General features: G+C 45.6%; 1 protein-coding gene across 6 annotated transcripts in view; it reads right to left on the reverse strand.

Moving 5' to 3' along the window:
• Positions 1-2,409: 2,409 nt before the first annotated feature.
• Positions 2,410-18,433, reverse strand: part of LOC120063308 (phospholipase DDHD2-like) — a 32,846-nt gene continuing 16,822 nt past the window's right edge. For 3 of the 6 annotated variants that reach the window (XM_039013608.1, XM_039013607.1, XM_039013612.1), the window contains 6 exons: positions 7,670-7,825; positions 7,452-7,554; positions 7,165-7,326; positions 6,829-6,930; positions 5,469-5,634; positions 2,410-3,900 (listed from right to left, as the gene is read on the reverse strand). In XM_039013608.1, coding sequence (XP_038869536.1) covers positions 3,819-3,900; positions 5,469-5,634; positions 6,829-6,930; positions 7,165-7,326; positions 7,452-7,554; positions 7,670-7,825 — 771 coding nt within the window. In that variant the 3' untranslated portion in view covers positions 2,410-3,818. Of the gene's footprint in view, positions 3,901-5,468; positions 5,635-6,828; positions 6,931-7,140; positions 7,327-7,451; positions 7,555-7,669; positions 7,826-18,433 lie in introns of all 6 variants that reach the window. The other 3 variants (XR_005478486.1, XM_039013611.1, XM_039013610.1) reach the window with 3 other exon arrangements.

Raw genomic sequence — 18,433 nt, forward strand, 5'->3', positions numbered from 1 at the left:
TAAGATTGCACCTAAATCAACCATTTATCGGATCATCAAGAACTTCAAGGAGAGCGGTTCAATTGTTGTGAAGGCTTGCTTCAGGGCGCCCAAGAAAGTCCAGCAAGCGCCAGCACCGTCTCCTAAAGTTGATTCAGCAGCGGGATCGGGGCACCACCAGTACAGAGCTTGCTCAGGAATGGCAGCAGGCAGGTGTGAGTGCATCTCAGTGAGGCAAAGACTTTTGGAGGATGACCTGGTGTCAAGAAGGGCAGCAAAGAAGCCACAACACTGCAAATATTGACTCTTTGCATCAACTTCATGTAATTGTCAATAAAAGCCTTTGACACTTATGAAATGCTTGTAATTATACTTCAGTATTCCATAGTAACATCTGACAAAAATATCTAAAGACACTGAAGCAGCAAACTTTGTGAAAATTAATATTTGTGTCATTCTCAAAACTTTTGGCCATGACTGTATATGGTTCTTAGTCTCTGTAGGATTCAATTGTAAACCAGTTTATATGAATAAGTCAATCCGATAGCCTGTCAAACAATGAAATAAAAAACACTTGTGACAAAAAGACTCTTTTAAAGTTTTATTATGACATAAACAATATGTAAGCACACTGTATAGCCTATGCATGGTACTGGGGTTGAATTTTAAAAAATACATTTGGTAACACGACAGGTTTAATGCATTACAATGCTATATGAGCTCCTTATAAAAACATCTTATCTCATAATAATCCTGACTAAAGTACAACCATTGAGTCAGTAAAACTATTATAATAAGGACTCATACATGCTTATATCAAGTATTAAAGTATACCTGTCAGCTTATATTAAATGTTATTAATATTATATTTTTGGGGCAGTTTGAATACACAATGTCACCAAGTGCAAAACTTGAGGTTAACAGAACAAAATACATCATTCGGGAGTGAAGTAGAGAGGATGAGTGCTCACAAAGCAGGGTTTAGGGGTCAGAGGGATATCTCACACAGCACATTTTAAGCAGGGAGTCAAGCTGCCTAATCAGAACCTCAAAGCCTCTTCTGTGATTGTAGAATGATTAGAAAACTAAGATCTATTGTTCAGCTAGGTCCTGTCCAGGGCGTTACATGTGGCTTGCCGTCGCAGTAAGCCACACCCAACACCCTGGACCAAAGCTATTGTTCTCCCCTCTGCTGACAGAGCTAGCTGGAGTGAGGAGGTCTATGGTCTAATTGGACCACAGTGATGATTCATGCCATGTTAAAGGACTGCAGGTTTGTTGCTGGTTGACTGACAGTGAAACCAGTGTCAGTGATACAGTAGGGACAGAAATGATTGGCACCCTTGATAAAGATGAGCAAAAAATACAATTACAATACTGAGCTATATTGTATGATAAAAAAAAGGGAAATTATATTATAATAATAATTAGGTGTGTGCTTATATTTGTCATATTTCACACATGTACAAGTGTAATAATAATATATATGTTTTTATCTAAAAAACATAGGGGTCAAAAGCATTGACACCCGTTTTCAACACCTTACCTTGCGAGCATTAAGGCATTGAGACTTTTTATTAAATGTTTTATCTGATTGGAGACTACATGGGGAGGGATCTTAGGCCATTCCTCCATACATAATCTTTCCAGATCCTGCATATCCTTCATCTTCTCTTATGGACTGCTCCCTTCAATTCAAAGCACAGGTTATCAATGAGATTTCAATCCGGAGACTGAGATGGCCATTGCAAAATGTTGATTTTGTGGTCAATTACCCATTTTGTTAATCTCATAAAGCCTTTTAGAAAAAGGCTCAGTGCCATTACCTCGCAAGGTGAGGTATTGAAAACAGGGGTATCCCAAGCATCGGCTGGAGTGGTGTAAAGCTCGCCGCCATTGGACTCAGTGGAAACGTTCTCTGGAGTGATGAATCACGCTTCGCCATCTGGCAGTCCAACTAGTGAATCTAGGTTTGGCGGATGACAGGAGAACGCTACCTGCCCCAATGCATAGTGCCAACTGTAAAGTTTGGTGAAGGAGGAATAATGGTCTGGGGCTGTTTTTCCATAGTTCAGGCTAGTTCCAGTGAAGGGAAATCTTAACGCTACAGCATAAATTACACTCTAGACGATTCTGTGCTTCCAACTTGGTGGCAACAGTTTGGGGAAAGCCCTTTCCTGTTTCAGCATGACAATGTCCCCGTGCACAAAGTGAGGTCCATGCAGAATGGTTTGTCGAGATCGGTGTGGAAGAACTTGACTGGCCTGCACAGAGCCCTGACCTCAACCCCATCGAACACATTTGGGATGAATTGGAATGCCGCCTGCTAGCTAGGCCTAATCGCCCAACATCAGTGCCCGACCTCACTAATGCCCATGGCTGAATGGAAGCAAGTCCCCGCAGCAATGTTCCAACATCTAGTGGAAAGCCGTCCCAGAAGAGTGGAGGCTGTTATAGCAGCAAAGGGGGGAACCAACTCAACTCCATATTAACGCACATGATTTTGGAATGAGATGTTCGACGAGCAAAATTGGCCCTAACCAGTTTAAAGAGGTTGGTTGGCACACACCAAGGGGGGGGGGGGGGGGGTGATTTATACACACTCATAGAAAGAAAACAACCCTGTCCCTTTTCTCCCCTCATACATACCTTCCTCTAAGATAAGTACTTGGAGGAAAAATGTCTTGTCAGTTCCATTAAAGATATATCATGCTATTTTTTACACTAATTTTAATACTTAGCTTTTACATGATACAAATAAGTCCAAAAACGTAATTATCTATAGTCAGTCAGTTAATCTAGAGGAGTGAGATTATCAGAACATCACATTGCACTGGAATTATGGGTGGAGTACTTTTTATGGTAACACTTTACTTAAGAGTGACATGCAGCCTTCATATGCATGACGTAAAGAGTTGTAATGCCCTTTATAACATGATTTTCTAAGCCTTAAGCAGCATCTAAGTAAAGTGTTACCTTTTTGGTAGTCAAGTACGTACTGGTATACAACCTTCTGGAGACATGCACTAAACACACAGGAGAGGAATTATCATCCTGCATGATCTGTCGTTGTAAATGTATTATAGGACATGTCAAGTCTAAGGCAAAGTAAAAAGAAATGACCTGAAAATAACATATATAAAAGTTATGATCCAGACATGATCAAACAGGATCTGATTCTTTAGAAACACACATGTTAAATGCAGTCTGCCCCTGCAACAGGAGGATCCAGCGGCTCAAACCCAGATCCTTCAGTGTGGTTTTAGGAAAATGGAAAACCAGTCTTCACTATGGTTCTCCCATAGAGTTGGGTAGAGGGATCACTTGGATAGTCTTCAATGTTGCTGCCCATGTGGTCACAGGACGAGAAATTTCAGAGATAGAAATGTACTTGAGAGCTCATCTCCAATGGGTTCTCCAGTCCTCTTCATGTCAGCTGGGACAGGTTTGGTTCTTCAAGGAACACTTCTCTGCCACACACACCCAGAGGCAGACGCCATCTGTCCGAGGAGGTGACTCAACGTTTTTTTGAGGCTCAGACACAAGGCATTCTGGGAGAGAGCAGTGGCTGCATGTCCCTTTTCATGTTGCTTTCATTACATTTTAGTAACTTATAAATAACGCTCTGTGTATGTATAAAGACTTTATAGCCCTCTGTGTGTTTATAAAGCCTTTAAAACTCTGTGGTTATTCAATATTTATATCTCTGTTTTTACTGACTTACTTGCCTTACTCCTTTCAGCTCCTAATAAAGCAAAGGGCCTCATCGGTGCATCTCCATGGAATTCATGTGTTGTTATTAAGCCTTTATACCGGTCTCTGTGTTTATAAAGCCTTTGTTATTGCTGTGGCTGCTCAAAGGCCACACCCAGTTTGTCGTAGATCTCCTTTAGCAGCAGCAGAGCAGTGTCCTCAGACTCCCTACACACACAGGAGAGACAAAAGAGTGACTTACTTGTGTGTATGTACTGACATGAATAGTGCATTCGGAAAGTATTCAGACCCCTTCCCCTTTTACACATTTTGTTACGTTACAGCCTTATTCTAAAATGGATTAAATAAAACATCTCAATCTACACACAATACCCCATAATGACAATTATAATTTTTTCAAATGTATAAAAAAATATTTTATTTACATTAGTATTCAGACCCTTTGCTATGAGACTCGAAATTGAGCTCAGGTGCATCCTGTTTCGATTGATCATTCTTTAGATGTTTCTACAACTTCATTGGAAGACACCTGTGGTCAATTCAATTGTTTGGACATGATTTGGAAAGGTACACCTGTCTATATAAAGGTCCCACTGTTGACAGTGAATGTCAGAGCAAAAACCAAGCCATGAGGTCAAAGGAATTGCCCGTAGAGCTCCGAGACAGGATTGGGTCGAGGCCCAGATCTGGGGAAGGGTACCAAACTATTTCTGCAGCATTGAAGGTCCCCAAGAACACAGTGGCCTCCATCATTCTCCCTAGAGCTGGCCGCCAGGCCAAACTGAGCAATCGGGGAAGGGCCTTGGTCAGGAAGGTGACAACCATCTCTGCAGCACTCCACCAATCAGACCTTTATGGTAGTGGCCAGACGGAAGCCACTCGTCAGTAAAAAAAAAAAAAGCACATGACAGCCCGCTTGGAGTTTGCCAAAATGCACCTAAAGACTCTCAGACAATGAGAAACAAGATTCTCTGGTGAAACCAAGACTGAACTCTTTGGCCTGAATGCCAAGCATCACGTCTGGAGGAAACCTGGCACCATCCCTACGGTGAAGCATGGTGGTGGCAGCATCATGCTGTGGGGACATTTTTCAGCGGCAGGGACTGGGAGACTAGTCAGGATCGAGGGAAAGTTGAACGGTGCAAAGTACAGAGAGATCCTTGATGAAAACCTGCTCCAGAGTGCTCAGGACCTCAGACTGGGGCGAAGGTTCACCTTCCAACAGGACAACGAACCTAAGCACACGCCCAATACAATGCATGAGTGGCCCAGTTAGAGCCCAGACTTGAACCCGATCTAACATCTCTGGAGACCTGAAAACAGCTGTGCAGCGACACTCCCCACCCAACCTGACAGAGCTTGAGAGGATCTGCAGAGAAGAATGGGAGAAACTCCCCAAATACAGGTGTGCCAAGCTTGTAGCGTCATACCCAAGCAGACTTGAGGCTGTAAATCACTGCCAAAGGTGCTTCAACATAGTACTGAGTAAAGGGTCTGAATACTTATGTAATTATAATATTTAAGTTTTATTTTTTATAAATTAGCAAAAATTTCAATAAACCTTTTTTTGCTTTGTCATTATGAGGTATTGTGCGTAGACTGATAAGGGAAAAAATATATATACATTTTAGAATAAGGCTGTTACGTAACAAAATGTGGAACATGTCAAGGGGTCATTGGCGTCAGCTAATGGGGATCCTAATAAATCCCCAAAATCTAAAGGTATTAGCATTACACACACACACAAGGGTACGCACACACACACAGGTACTGACCAGTAGCAGAGGTGGGACTGGATGGCAAACAGATATTCGTTGAAACTCTCAATGGGTGCCTCCTGCAGTACATAGTCTATCCTCCGCCCTCCATTCAGCATCCCCACCTTCACCTGACGCCCCCTGTCCTCCCCCGACCCTGGAGACTCCGCCTCTTCATGCACACCTGCAGGGTCAGAGATGGACCAATCACACAGAGGCAGACGGACTCCTATATCCAGTCCAGAAACAACTCCTAGCCCTTACTTGCCATTTGCAGATATGAAAGGACTGGAAAATAAAATCCTAAATGATGCCGGCTCCACCTAGACTTCTAATAAATAGGATTAGTGAAGTTTCTGCCATTTTGCACACACAAATCTGCAGATGATGAAGCTACCTGGGAATGACAAGTGTTTCTGGGCCAGGTAAGTGACTCCTGTTTGAAGGGAAGATAACGAAAGGGAGGGGAGATTGCTAGAAATTGTGGAGAGAAAGTTAGCGAGGGGAGTTAGAGAGTTGAGTGTGCATAGGGAGTGAACGAGTAGAGTTTGTGAGAGGAGTTAGTGAGTGGGGTTAAAGAAAAATAAAACTGAGCTTCAGGAAGCAGCAGCCACTTGGAAAAGTCAGGCAGTCTATCAAGGCTCTGGGAGGGACCAGGTGTATGGGGGAGGGGCCCGGTGCATGGGGGAAGGGGCTCAGAGATAACAGGGCAACAGGTGAGATATGCTAAGAAGAGTGTTTAAAGGCTTGATATGCTGAGAGAAGAGGGAGGATAATAACACACTACTGAAGAGCGTGAGCTGTGAGACACTGCATCAACAGAACACATCCAAGGTAAGATGGATACTTTCCTGAAGACAGTTAATGCTATTGATTTAACCACACTGTCTACAGTTTCATTATCTAGTTTTAAAATCAGTCCATAGATATCACTGAAATACTCTTGTAACTAGTCTGTCAGAAAATACTGCTTTAGCTAGTAGTAGCCTTAAACTAAATGCTTCGAAGCCCATATCAGGCTTCAATTTCCAGGTAGGAGGAGGAATGCACAGAGGAACTCCGACTTCCTACATGCACGGGACTACTGGGTAGCGCACAAGCTCTTCCACAACGCCAAATTAACTTCTCCATTCTCCGTCATTTCCAGCAGTAAATATTAGGCTATTTCATCCAAGTTCAAGACAAAATATCAGGCCATTGTTGCTACAAAAAGTTATATTACCATGTCTATGAGTGCACACAGGCTATGTCTCTCTCTCTCTGGCAGAGGGGGGCGCTGTAAGGAGTATTCTCTGTGTACAGAGTTCTGGGCTGCAGCTGACAGTCAGACCACCCATACAGTAGATCATTCTAGCCTCCATATCTCCTGGCTTCTTACCTTGGAAGTAATGTAAGTGAAGGGCTTTGGGCCACTCCAGAATTTTAGTCCACAAATCAGCCTTACTCTTTTCCCTCACAGCAGCGCAGGCTGCCGCAGGGGCTAGGGTCAGGGGTTAGGGGTCAGGGTAAAGGAAAGAATACCAGAACAGCAGAGAGGAGAGGAAAGGGAACATGCAGGAGACAAGGTTAGACATGTAAAAAAAAAAAAACGCTCACACGCTTCAAACATGCTGAGGACTGGAAGTTAACGGTTATGTTAAAAGCCTTAAAACTTGGGGTATTAGCCTACGCAGAGCAGTAATGCACTGACACTGTGTGTGTGCATATGTGTTACTCTCTGTCTCCTGCAGGGATCTCTCTGCTGTAGTTTCTCCATCCTCCACAGGGGGCAGTGCAGCGACAGGCATTCGGACCAGAGACTGCCAGGCAGTACGAAACGAGCCGAGAACGTTATTCTTCAGATCAGTACTCATCCGCGTCAGACTCTCTTTCAACTCTAGAGAACACACACTCCAAATGTTATTATATTTCATGTCATAAGGCTTTTCAACACCACATTACAGACACAAAGATGAATTCTTTAACAGACGTATTGATAGAAAAATAGGTTGATATCCATACCCAGGTGCATCCTCTTGCGGCCCTTGTGATGTGGGATCAGCATGGGCTCTAGGTCTGACTCAGACACAATCATGGGCTCAATCCGATAGGCCACAGGGTCAAACTTTAGAGGGAGAGAGAACATGCCATGTCCCAATAAATCGGATGTGTGCACGTATGTGGGTGTTATATTATACAAATCTCAGGCAGGCAGGAATGGTGTGTATGTGTGTGCTTACAGGGTGGTATATGTTATAGAAGTTCTTGCAGGTGGGAAAGGTGTAGTTTGGGTCGATGCGTTTGAGTCCACGGACGGTTAGGAACATTCCAATGGGAGAACCGAACGCAAAGAAGGTCTGAGGATGGAATGCCAGCTGGGGGTAGTTAATGGACACCTGGAGAGAAACAGGGAGGGAGGGAGAGTGAGAGCGAGTGTGGGGGGTTTATAAATCACGTGTATATTCAGCCCAGAAAAAACCAAGGCAATAGGCTTGAACAGCCCAATAGAAATCAATCCCATGCAAAATGTCAACATTAAGTGATAATACATGGGTCAATACAATATACTGAAAAATAACGACCCAATAACATTCATACATTCAACATGGGTGCAAAATGTTCATGCATCACAACAAGCCAGCAAACATTGACGGCAACACAAGGTCTGGGAACCCTCACAGCAGCTAGCAGGAAACCATGGAGATGAGGACTCTCACAGGCATGAACAGTGGATGTGTTCATGTACATACAGTATGTATCCTGGTAACAGTGAGAGTCCTATATGGAAGGAAGGGTGGAGGTGGAATGAGAGATTTGGACAGTAGAATAGATCTTTGAGAGAGGCCTGACAGACTAGATGACCTGTCACATTGGTGTTGAGGTTAGGGGCGGGGCTGGAGTTCTTTCTAAGGATACATTCTAATGCTTTCTATGAGGATAGGAGCATAAGAGGAAATGGAAGAGGAAAGAGAAGAGAACTGGTGTTGGGAACCACAACCAACAGCATGTCCTGTATAGAGAGACAGTGTGACAGACCTGTCCCTTGGCTATGCCCCCGTTGGTCTGTCCAGGCAGGCAGAGGGAGACAAGCAGGAGGGCTAGTTAGACCTCACAGTCACTTTTACTACTACAACTACTGCTGCTACAACAACTACTACAACTACTGCTGCTACAACTGCTGCTGCTGCTGCTACAACTGCTGCTGCTACTGCTACAACTGCTGCTGCTACTGCTACAACTGCTGCTGCTACTGCTACAACTGCTACAACTGCTGCTGCTACTGCTACAACTGCTACAACTGCTACTGCTACAACTGCTACAACTGCTGCTGCTACTGCTACTGCTACAACTGCTGCTGCTACAACTGCTGCTGCTACAACTGCTGCTGCTACAACTGCTGCTGCTACTGCTACAACTGCTGCTGCTACTGCTACAACTACTGCTGCTACTGCTACAACTGCTGCTGCTACTGCTACAACTGCTGCTGCTACAACTGCTGCTGCTGCTGCTACAACTGCTGCTGCTGCTGCTACAACTGCTGCTGCTGCTGCTACAACTGCTGCTGCTACAACTGCTGCTGCTACAACTGCTGCTGCTACAACTACTGCAACTACTGCTGCTGCTGCTACAACTACTGCTACAACAACAACTACTGCTGCTGCTACAACAACAACTACTGCTGCTGCTACAACAACAACTACTGCTGCTGCTACAACAACAACTACTGCTGCTGCTACAACAACAACTACTGCTGCTGCTACAACTGCTGCTACAACTGCTGCTGCTGCTACAACTGCTGCTGCTGCTACAACTGCTGCTGCTGCTACAACTGCTGCTACAACTGCTGCTGCTGCTACTACTGCTGCTGCAACTACTACAACTACTGCTGCTACAACAACTACTGCTGCTACAACAACTACTGCTGCTACAACAACTACTGCTGCTACAACTACTGCAACTACTGCTGCTACAACTACTGCTGCTGCTGCTACAACTACTACTACAACTGCTGCTACTACTACTGCTGCTAATACAGTCTACTGCTGCTGCTACTACTACTACTGCTACTGCTGCTGCTGCTACTGCTGCTAATAGTCTACTGCTGCTGCTGCTACTACTGCTGCTGCAACAGTCTACTGCTGCTGCCACTACTACTATTACAACTACTGCGACGACTACTACTATGACAACTACTGCTGCTATGACTACTACTATGGCGACTACTACTAGTGGTGTTACGACTATTACTACTACTGCGACGACTGCTGCTGATCCGACGATGACTACTGCGACAGCTGCTGCTGCTACTACGACAACTACTACTGCTGCTACTATTACAACTACTACAGCTACAGTTGCTGCAACTACTACTGCTGATAACCCCTGCTGCTGCTACAACTACTGCTGCTACAACTACTACAGCTGCTACAACAACTGCTACAACAACTACTGCTGCTACAACTACTGCTGCTGCTACAACTACTGCTGCTGCTACAACTACTGCTGCTACTACAACTACTGCTGCTGCTGCAACTACTACTGCTGCTGCAACTACTACTGCTGCTGCAACTACTACTGCTGCTGCAACTACTACTGCTGCTGCTACAACTACTGCTGCTGCTACAACTACTGCTACAACTACTGCTACAACTACTGCTACAACTACTGCTGCTGCTACTACAGTCTACTGCTGCTGCTACTACTAGTCTACTGCTGCTACTGCTGCTACTGCTGCTGCTACTACTGCTACTGCTGCTGCTACAGTCTACTGCTGCTGCTACTACTAGTCTACTGCTGCTACTACTACAGTCTACTGCTGCTGCTGCTACAACTGCTGCTACAACTACTGCTGCTACAACTACTGCTGCTACAACTACTGCTGCTACAACTGCTACAACTACTGCTGCTACAACTACTACTACTGCTGCTACAACTACTACAACAACTACTGCTGCTGCAACTACTACTACAGTCTACTGCTGTTGCTACAACAACTACTGCTAATACAGTCTACTGCTGCTACAACTACTGCTGCTGCTACAACTACTACTGCTGCTACAACTACTGCTACAACTACGACTGCTGCTACAACTACTGCTGCTACAACTACTACAACTGCTGCTGCTAATACAGTCTACTGCTGCTACAACTACTACTGCTAATACAGTCTACTGCTGCTAATACAGTCTAATGCTGCTGCTACTGCTGCTACTACAGTCTACTGCTGCTGCTACTACTAGTCTACTGCTGCTGCTACTACTAGTCTACTGCTGCTGCTACTACTAGTCTACTGCTGCTGCTACTACTAGTCTACTGCTGCTGCTACTAGTCTACTGCTGCTACTACTAGTCTACTGCTGCTGCTGCTGCTACAACTGCTGCTGCTAATACAGTCTACTGCTGCTAATACAGTCTACTGCTGCTAATACAGTCTACTGCTGATAATACAGTCTACTGCTGCTGCTACTACTGCTGCTACAACTACTACTGCTAATACAGTCTACTGCTGCTAATACAGTCTACTGCTGCTGCTGCTACTGCTGCTGCTGCTACTACTACTACAGTCTACTGCTGCTGCTACTACTGTCTACTGCTGCTGCCACTACTACTGCGACGACTACTACTATGACAACTACTAAAGCGACTACTACGGCAACTACTGCTGCTACTATGGCGACTACTACTAGTGGTGTTACGACTAATACTACTGCGATGACTACTGCGACAGCTGCTACTGCTACTACGACAACTACTACTGCTGATAACCCCTACAACTACTGCTGCGGCAACTACTGCTGCTGCTACAACTGCTGCTGCTGCTACAACTGCTGCTACAACAACTACTGCAGCTGCTACAACTATAGCTGCTACAACTACTACTACTACTACTGCTGCTACAACTATTACAACAACTACTGCTGCTGCAACTACTGCTGCTACAACTACTACTGCTGCTGCTACAACTGCTACTACTGCTGCTACAACTACTGCTGCTACAACTGCTACAACTACTGCTGCTACAACTACTACTACTGCTGCTACAACTACTACAACTACAACAACTACTGCTGCTGCAACTACTACTACAGTCTACTGCTGTTGCTACAACAACTACTGCTAATACAGTCTACTGCTGCTACAACTACTGCTGCTGCTACAACTACGACTGCTGCTACAACTACGACTGCTGCTACAACTACGACTGCTGCTACAACTGCTGCTGCTAATACAGTCTACTGCTGCTACAACTACTACTGCTAATACAGTCTACTGCTGCTAATACAGTCTACTGCTGCTGCTACTGCTGCTACTACTAGTCTACTGCTGCTGCTACTACTAGTCTACTGCTGCTGCTACTACTAGTCTACTGCTGCTGCTACTACTAGTCTACTGCTGCTGCTACTACTAGTCTACTGCTGCTGCTGCTGCTACAACTACTGCTGCTACAACTGCTGCTGCTAATACAGTCTACTGCTGCTAATACAGTCTACTGCTGCTGCTACTACTGCTGCTACAACTACTACTGCTAATACAGTCTACTGCTGCTGCTGCTACTGCTGCTGCTGCTACTACTACTACTACTACAGTCTGCTGCTGCTACTACTGTCTACTGCTGCTGCCACTACTACTGCTACAACTACTGCGACGACTACTACTATGACAACTACTAAAGCGACTACTACGGCAACCACTGCTGCTACTATGGCGACTACTACTACGGACTACTACTAGTGGTGTTACGACTAATACTACTGCGATGACTACTGCGACAGCTGCTACTGCTACTACGACAACTACTACTGCTGATAACCCCTACAACTACTGCTGCTGCAACTACTGCTGCTGCTACAACTGCTGCTGCTGCTACAACAACTACTGCAGCTGCTACAACTATAGCTGCTACAACTACTACTGCTGCTACAACTATTACAACAACTACTGCTGCTGCAACTACTGCTGCTACAACTACTACTGCTGTTGCTACAACTACTACTGCTGCTGCTACAACTACTACTGCTGCTGCTACAACTACTGCTGCTAGTGCTGCTGCTACAACTAGTGCTGCTGCTACAACTACTGCTGCTGCTGCTACAACTAGTGCTGCTGCTACAACTACTGCTACTACTACTGCTGCTGCTACTACTACTGCTGCTGCTACTACTACTGCTGCTACTGCTGCTGCTACTACTGCTGCTGCTACTGCTGCTGCTACAACTACTGCTGCTGCTACAACTAGTGCTGCTGCTACAACTAGTGCTGCTGCTACAACTACTGCTGCTACTGCTGCTAATACAGTTTACTGCTGCTGCTACAACTACTACAGCTGCTGCTACTACTGCTGCTGCTACTACTGCTGCTGCTACAACTACTACTGCTGCTGCTACAACTACTGCTGCAACTACTACAACTACTGCTGCAACTACTACAACTGCTGCTGCTGCTAATACAGTCTACTGCTGCTGCTACAGTCTACTGCTGCTGCTACAGTCTACTGCTGCTGCTACAGTCTACTGCTGCTGCTACAGTCTACTGCTGCTGCTACAGTCTACTGCTGCTACAGTCTACTGCTGCTACAGTAGTCTACTGCTGCTACTACTACAGTCTACTGCTGCTGCCACTACTACTATTACAATTACTGCGACGACTACTATTATGACAACTACTAAAGCGACTACTACGGCAACTACTGCTGCTACGACTACTACTATGGCGACTACTACTAGTGGTGTTACGACTATTACTACTACTGCGACGACGACTACTGCGACAGCTGCTGCTGCTACTACGACAACTACTACTGCTGCTACTATTACAACTACTACAGCTGATAACCCCTGCTGCTGCTACAACTACTGCTGCTACAACTACTACTACTGCTGCTACAACTACTACTACAGCTGCTACAACAACTGCTACAACAATTACTACTACTACTGCTACAACTACTGCTACAACTACTACAACTGCTGCTACTACAACTACTGCTGCTACTACAACTACTGCTGCTACAACTACTGCTGCTGCTACAACTACTGCTGCTGCTACAACTACTGCTGCTGCAACTACTACTGCTGCTGCAACTACTACTGCTGCTGCAACTACTACTGCTGCTGCAACTACTACTGCTGCTGCAACTACTACTGCTGCTGCAACTACTACTGCTGCTACTACTACTACTACTGCTGCTACTACTACAACTACTGCTGCTACAACTACTGCTGCAACTACTGCTGCTGCTACAACTACTGCTGCTGCTACAACTACTGCTGCTGCTACAACTACTGCTGCTGCTACAACTACTGCTGCTGCTACAACTACTGCTGCTGCTACTACTGCTGCTGCAGCTGCTACAACTACTGCTGCTACTACTGCTGCTGCAGCTGCTGCTACTACTGCTGCTGCAGCTGCTACAACTACTGCTGCTACTACTGCTGCTACAACTACTACAACTACTGCTGCTACAACTACTACAACTACTGCTGCTACAACTACTACAACTGCTGCTGCTACAACTACTGCTGCTGCTACAACTACTGCTGCTGCTACAACTACTGCTGCTGCTACAACTACTGCTGCTGCTACAACTACTGCTGCTGCTACAACTACTGCTGCTGCTGCAACTACTGCTGCAACTACTACTACAGTCTACTGCTGTTGCTACAACAACTACTGCTAATACAGTCTACTGCTGCTACAACTACTGCTGCTGCTACAACAACTACTGCTAATACAGTCTACTGCTGCTACAACTACTGCTGCTGCTACAACTACTACTGCTGCTACAACTGCTAATACAGCCTACTGCTGCTACAACTACTACTGCTAATACAGTCTACTGCTGCTGCTACTACTACAGTCTACTGCTGCTACTACTACAGTCTACTGCTGCTGCTACTACAGTCTACTGCTGCTGCTACTACAATTGCTGCTGCTACTACAATTGCTGCTGCTACAACTACTGCTGCTACAACTACTGCTGCTACAACTGCTGCTGCTAATACAGTCTACTGCTGCTGCTACTACTACTACTGCAACTACTACTGCTAATACAGTCTACTGCTGCTGCTACTACTGCTGCTGCCACTACTACTGCTACTATTGCGACGACTACTACTAAAGCGACTACTACGGCAACCACTGCTGCTACTATGGCGACTACTACTACTACTATGGCGACTACTACTAGTGGTGTTACGACTAATACTACTGTGATGACTACTGCGACAGCTGCTACTGCTACTACAACTACTACTATTACAACTACTACTGCTACAGCTGCTGCAACTACTACTGCTGATAACCCCTACAACTACTGCTGCTGCTACAACTACTGCTGCTGCTACAACTACTGCTGCTGCTACAACTACTGCTGCTACAACTACTACAACAACTACTGCTGCTGCAACTACTGCTGCTGCAACTACTGCTGCTACAACTACTGCTGCTGCTACAACAACTACTACAGCTGCTACAACTACTGCTGCTACAACTATGGCGACTACTACTAGTGGTGTTACGACTAATACTACTGCGATGACTACTGCGACAGCTGCTACTGCTACTACAACTACTACTATTACAACTACTACTGCTACAGCTGCTGCAACTACTACTGCTGATAACCCCTACAACTACTGCTGCTGCTACAACTGCTGCTGCTGCTACAACTGCTGCTGCTGCTACAACTGCTGCTGCTGCTACAACTACTACAACAACTACTGCTGCTGCAACTACTGCTGCTGCTACAACAACTACTACAACTACTGCTGCAACAACAACTACTACTGCTGCTGCTACAACAACTACAACTACTGCTGCTGCTACAACTACTGCTGCTGCTACAACTACTGCTGCTGCTACAACTACTGCTGCTGCTACAACTACTGCTGCTGCTACAACTACTGCTGCTGCTACTACTGCTGCTGCTACAACTACTGCTGCTACTACTGCTGCTGCTACAACTACTGCTGCTGCTACAACTACTGCTGCTGCTACAACTACTGCTGCTACTACAACTACAACTGCTGCTACTACAACTACAACTGCTGCTACAACTACTGCTGTTACAACTACTGCTGCTACAACTACTGCTGCTACAACTACTGCTGCTACAACTACTGCTGCTACAACTACTGCTGCTGCTACAACTACTGCTGCTGCTACAACTACTGCTGCTGCTACAACAACTGCTGCTGCTGCTACAACTGCTGCTACAACAACTGCTGCTACAACAACTGCTGCTGCTACAACTGCTGCTACAACTACTACAACTGCTGCTGCTACTACTACAGTCTACTGCTGCTGCTACTACTACAGTCTACTGCTGCTGCTACTACTACAGCTGCTACAACTGCTGCTGCTAATACAGTCTACTGCTGCTGCTACTACTGCTGCTAATACAGTCTACTGCTGCTGCTACTACTGCTGCTGCTGCTACTACTACAGTCTACTGCTGCTGCTACTACTACAGTCTACTGCCACTACTACTATTACAACTACTGCGACGACTACTACTATGACAACTACTAAAGCGACTACTACGGCAACCGTAGCTGCTACTATGGCGACTACTACTACTACAACTATGGCGACTACTAATAGTGGTGTTACGACTATTACTACTACTAATACTACTGCGATGACTACTGCGACAGCTGCTACTGCTACTACGACAACTACTACTATTACAACTACTACTGCTACAGCTGCTGCAACTACTACTGCTACAACTACTGCTGTTACAACTACTACTACAGCTGCAACAACTACTGCTGCTACAACTACTACTACTACTGCTGCTGCAACTACTGCTACTACTGCTGCTGCAACTACTGCTGCTGCTACAACTACTACTGCTGCTGCTGCTACAACTACTACAACTACAGCTGCTGCTACAACTACTACAACTACAGCTGCTGCTGCTACAACTACAGCTGCTACAACTACTGCTGCTGCTACAACTACTGCTGCTGCTACAACTACTGCTGCTGCTACAACTACTGCTGCTGCTACAACTACTGCTGCTGCTACAACTACTGCTGCTGCTACAACTACTGCTGCTGCTACAACTACTGCTGCTGCTACAACTACTGCTACAACTACTGCTGCTGCTACAACTACTGCTGCTGCTACAACTACTGCTGCTGCTACAACTACTGCTGCTGCTACAACTGCTGCTGCTGCTACAACTGCTGCTGCTGCTACTGCTGCTGCTAATACAGTTTACTGCTGCTGCTGCCACTACTACTGCTACTATTGCGACGACTACTACTAAAGCGACTACTACGGCAACCACTGCTGCTACTATGGCGACTACTACTACTACTATGGCGACTACTACTAGTGGTGTTACGACTAATACTACTGTGATGACTACTGCGACAGCTGCTACTGCTACTACAACTACTACTATTACAACTACTACTGCTACAGCTGCTGCAACTACTACTGCTGATAACCCCTACAACTACTGCTGCTGCTACAACTACTGCTGCTGCTACAACTACTGCTGCTACAACTACTACAACAACTACTGCTGCTGCAACTACTGCTGCTGCAACTACTGCTGCTACAACTACTGCTGCTGCTACAACAACTACTACAGCTGCTACAACTACTGCTGCTACAACTATGGCGACTACTACTAGTGGTGTTACGACTAATACTACTGCGATGACTACTGCGACAGCTGCTACTGCTACTACAACTACTACTATTACAACTACTACTGCTACAGCTGCTGCAACTACTACTGCTGATAACCCCTACAACTACTGCTGCTGCTACAACTGCTGCTGCTGCTACAACTGCTGCTGCTGCTACAACTGCTGCTGCTGCTACAACTACTACTATTACAACTACTACTGCTACAGCTGCTGCAACTACTACTGCTGATAACCCCTACAACTACTGCTGCTGCTACAACTACTGCTGCTGCTACAACTACTGCTGCTACAACTACTACAACAACTACTGCTGCTGCTGCAACTACTGCTGCTGCAACTACTGCTGCTACAACTACTGCTGCTGCTACAACAACTACTACAGCTGCTACAACTACTGCTGCTACAACTATGGCGACTACTACTAGTGGTGTTACGACTAATACTACTGCGATGACTACTGCGACAGCTGCTACTGCTACTACAACTACTACTATTACAACTACTACTGCTACAGCTGCTGCAACTACTACTGCTGATAACCCCTACAACTACTGCTGCTGCTACAACTGCTGCTGCTGCTACAACTGCTGCTGCTGCTACAACTGCTGCTGCTGCTACAACTACTACAACAACTACTGCTGCTGCAACTACTGCTGCTGCTACAACAACTACTACAACTACTGCTGCAACAACAACTACTACTGCTGCTGCTACAACAACTACAACTACTACTGCTGCTACAACTACAACTACTGCTGCTGCTACAACTACTGCTGCTGCTACAACTACTGCTGCTGCTACAACTACTGCTGCTGCTACAACTACTGCTGCTACAACTACTGCTGCTACTACTGCTGCTGCTACAACTACTGCTGCTGCTACAACTACTGCTGCTACTACAACTACAACTGCTGCTACTACAACTACAACTGCTGCTACAACTACTGCTGCTACAACTACTGCTGCTACAACTACTGCTGCTACAACTACTGCTGCTACAACTACTGCTGCTACAACTACTGCTGCTACAACTACTGCTGCTGCTACAACTACTGCTGCTGCTACAACTACTGCTGCTGCTACAACTACTGCTGCTGCTACAACTACTACAACTGCGGCTGCTACAACTACTACAACTGCGGCTGCTACAACTACTGCTGCTGCGGCTGCTACAACTACTGCTGCTGCTACAACAACTGCTGCTGCTGCTACAACTGCTGCTACAACAACTGCTGCTACAACAACTGCTGCTGCTACAACTGCTGCTACAACTACTACAACTGCTGCTGCTAATACAGTCTACTGCTGCTGCTACTACTACAGTCTACTGCTGCTGCTA

Source organism: Salvelinus namaycush, chromosome 18, assembly GCF_016432855.1.
Source record: "Salvelinus namaycush isolate Seneca chromosome 18, SaNama_1.0, whole genome shotgun sequence".
Taxonomy (NCBI): Eukaryota; Metazoa; Chordata; class Actinopteri; order Salmoniformes; family Salmonidae; genus Salvelinus; species Salvelinus namaycush.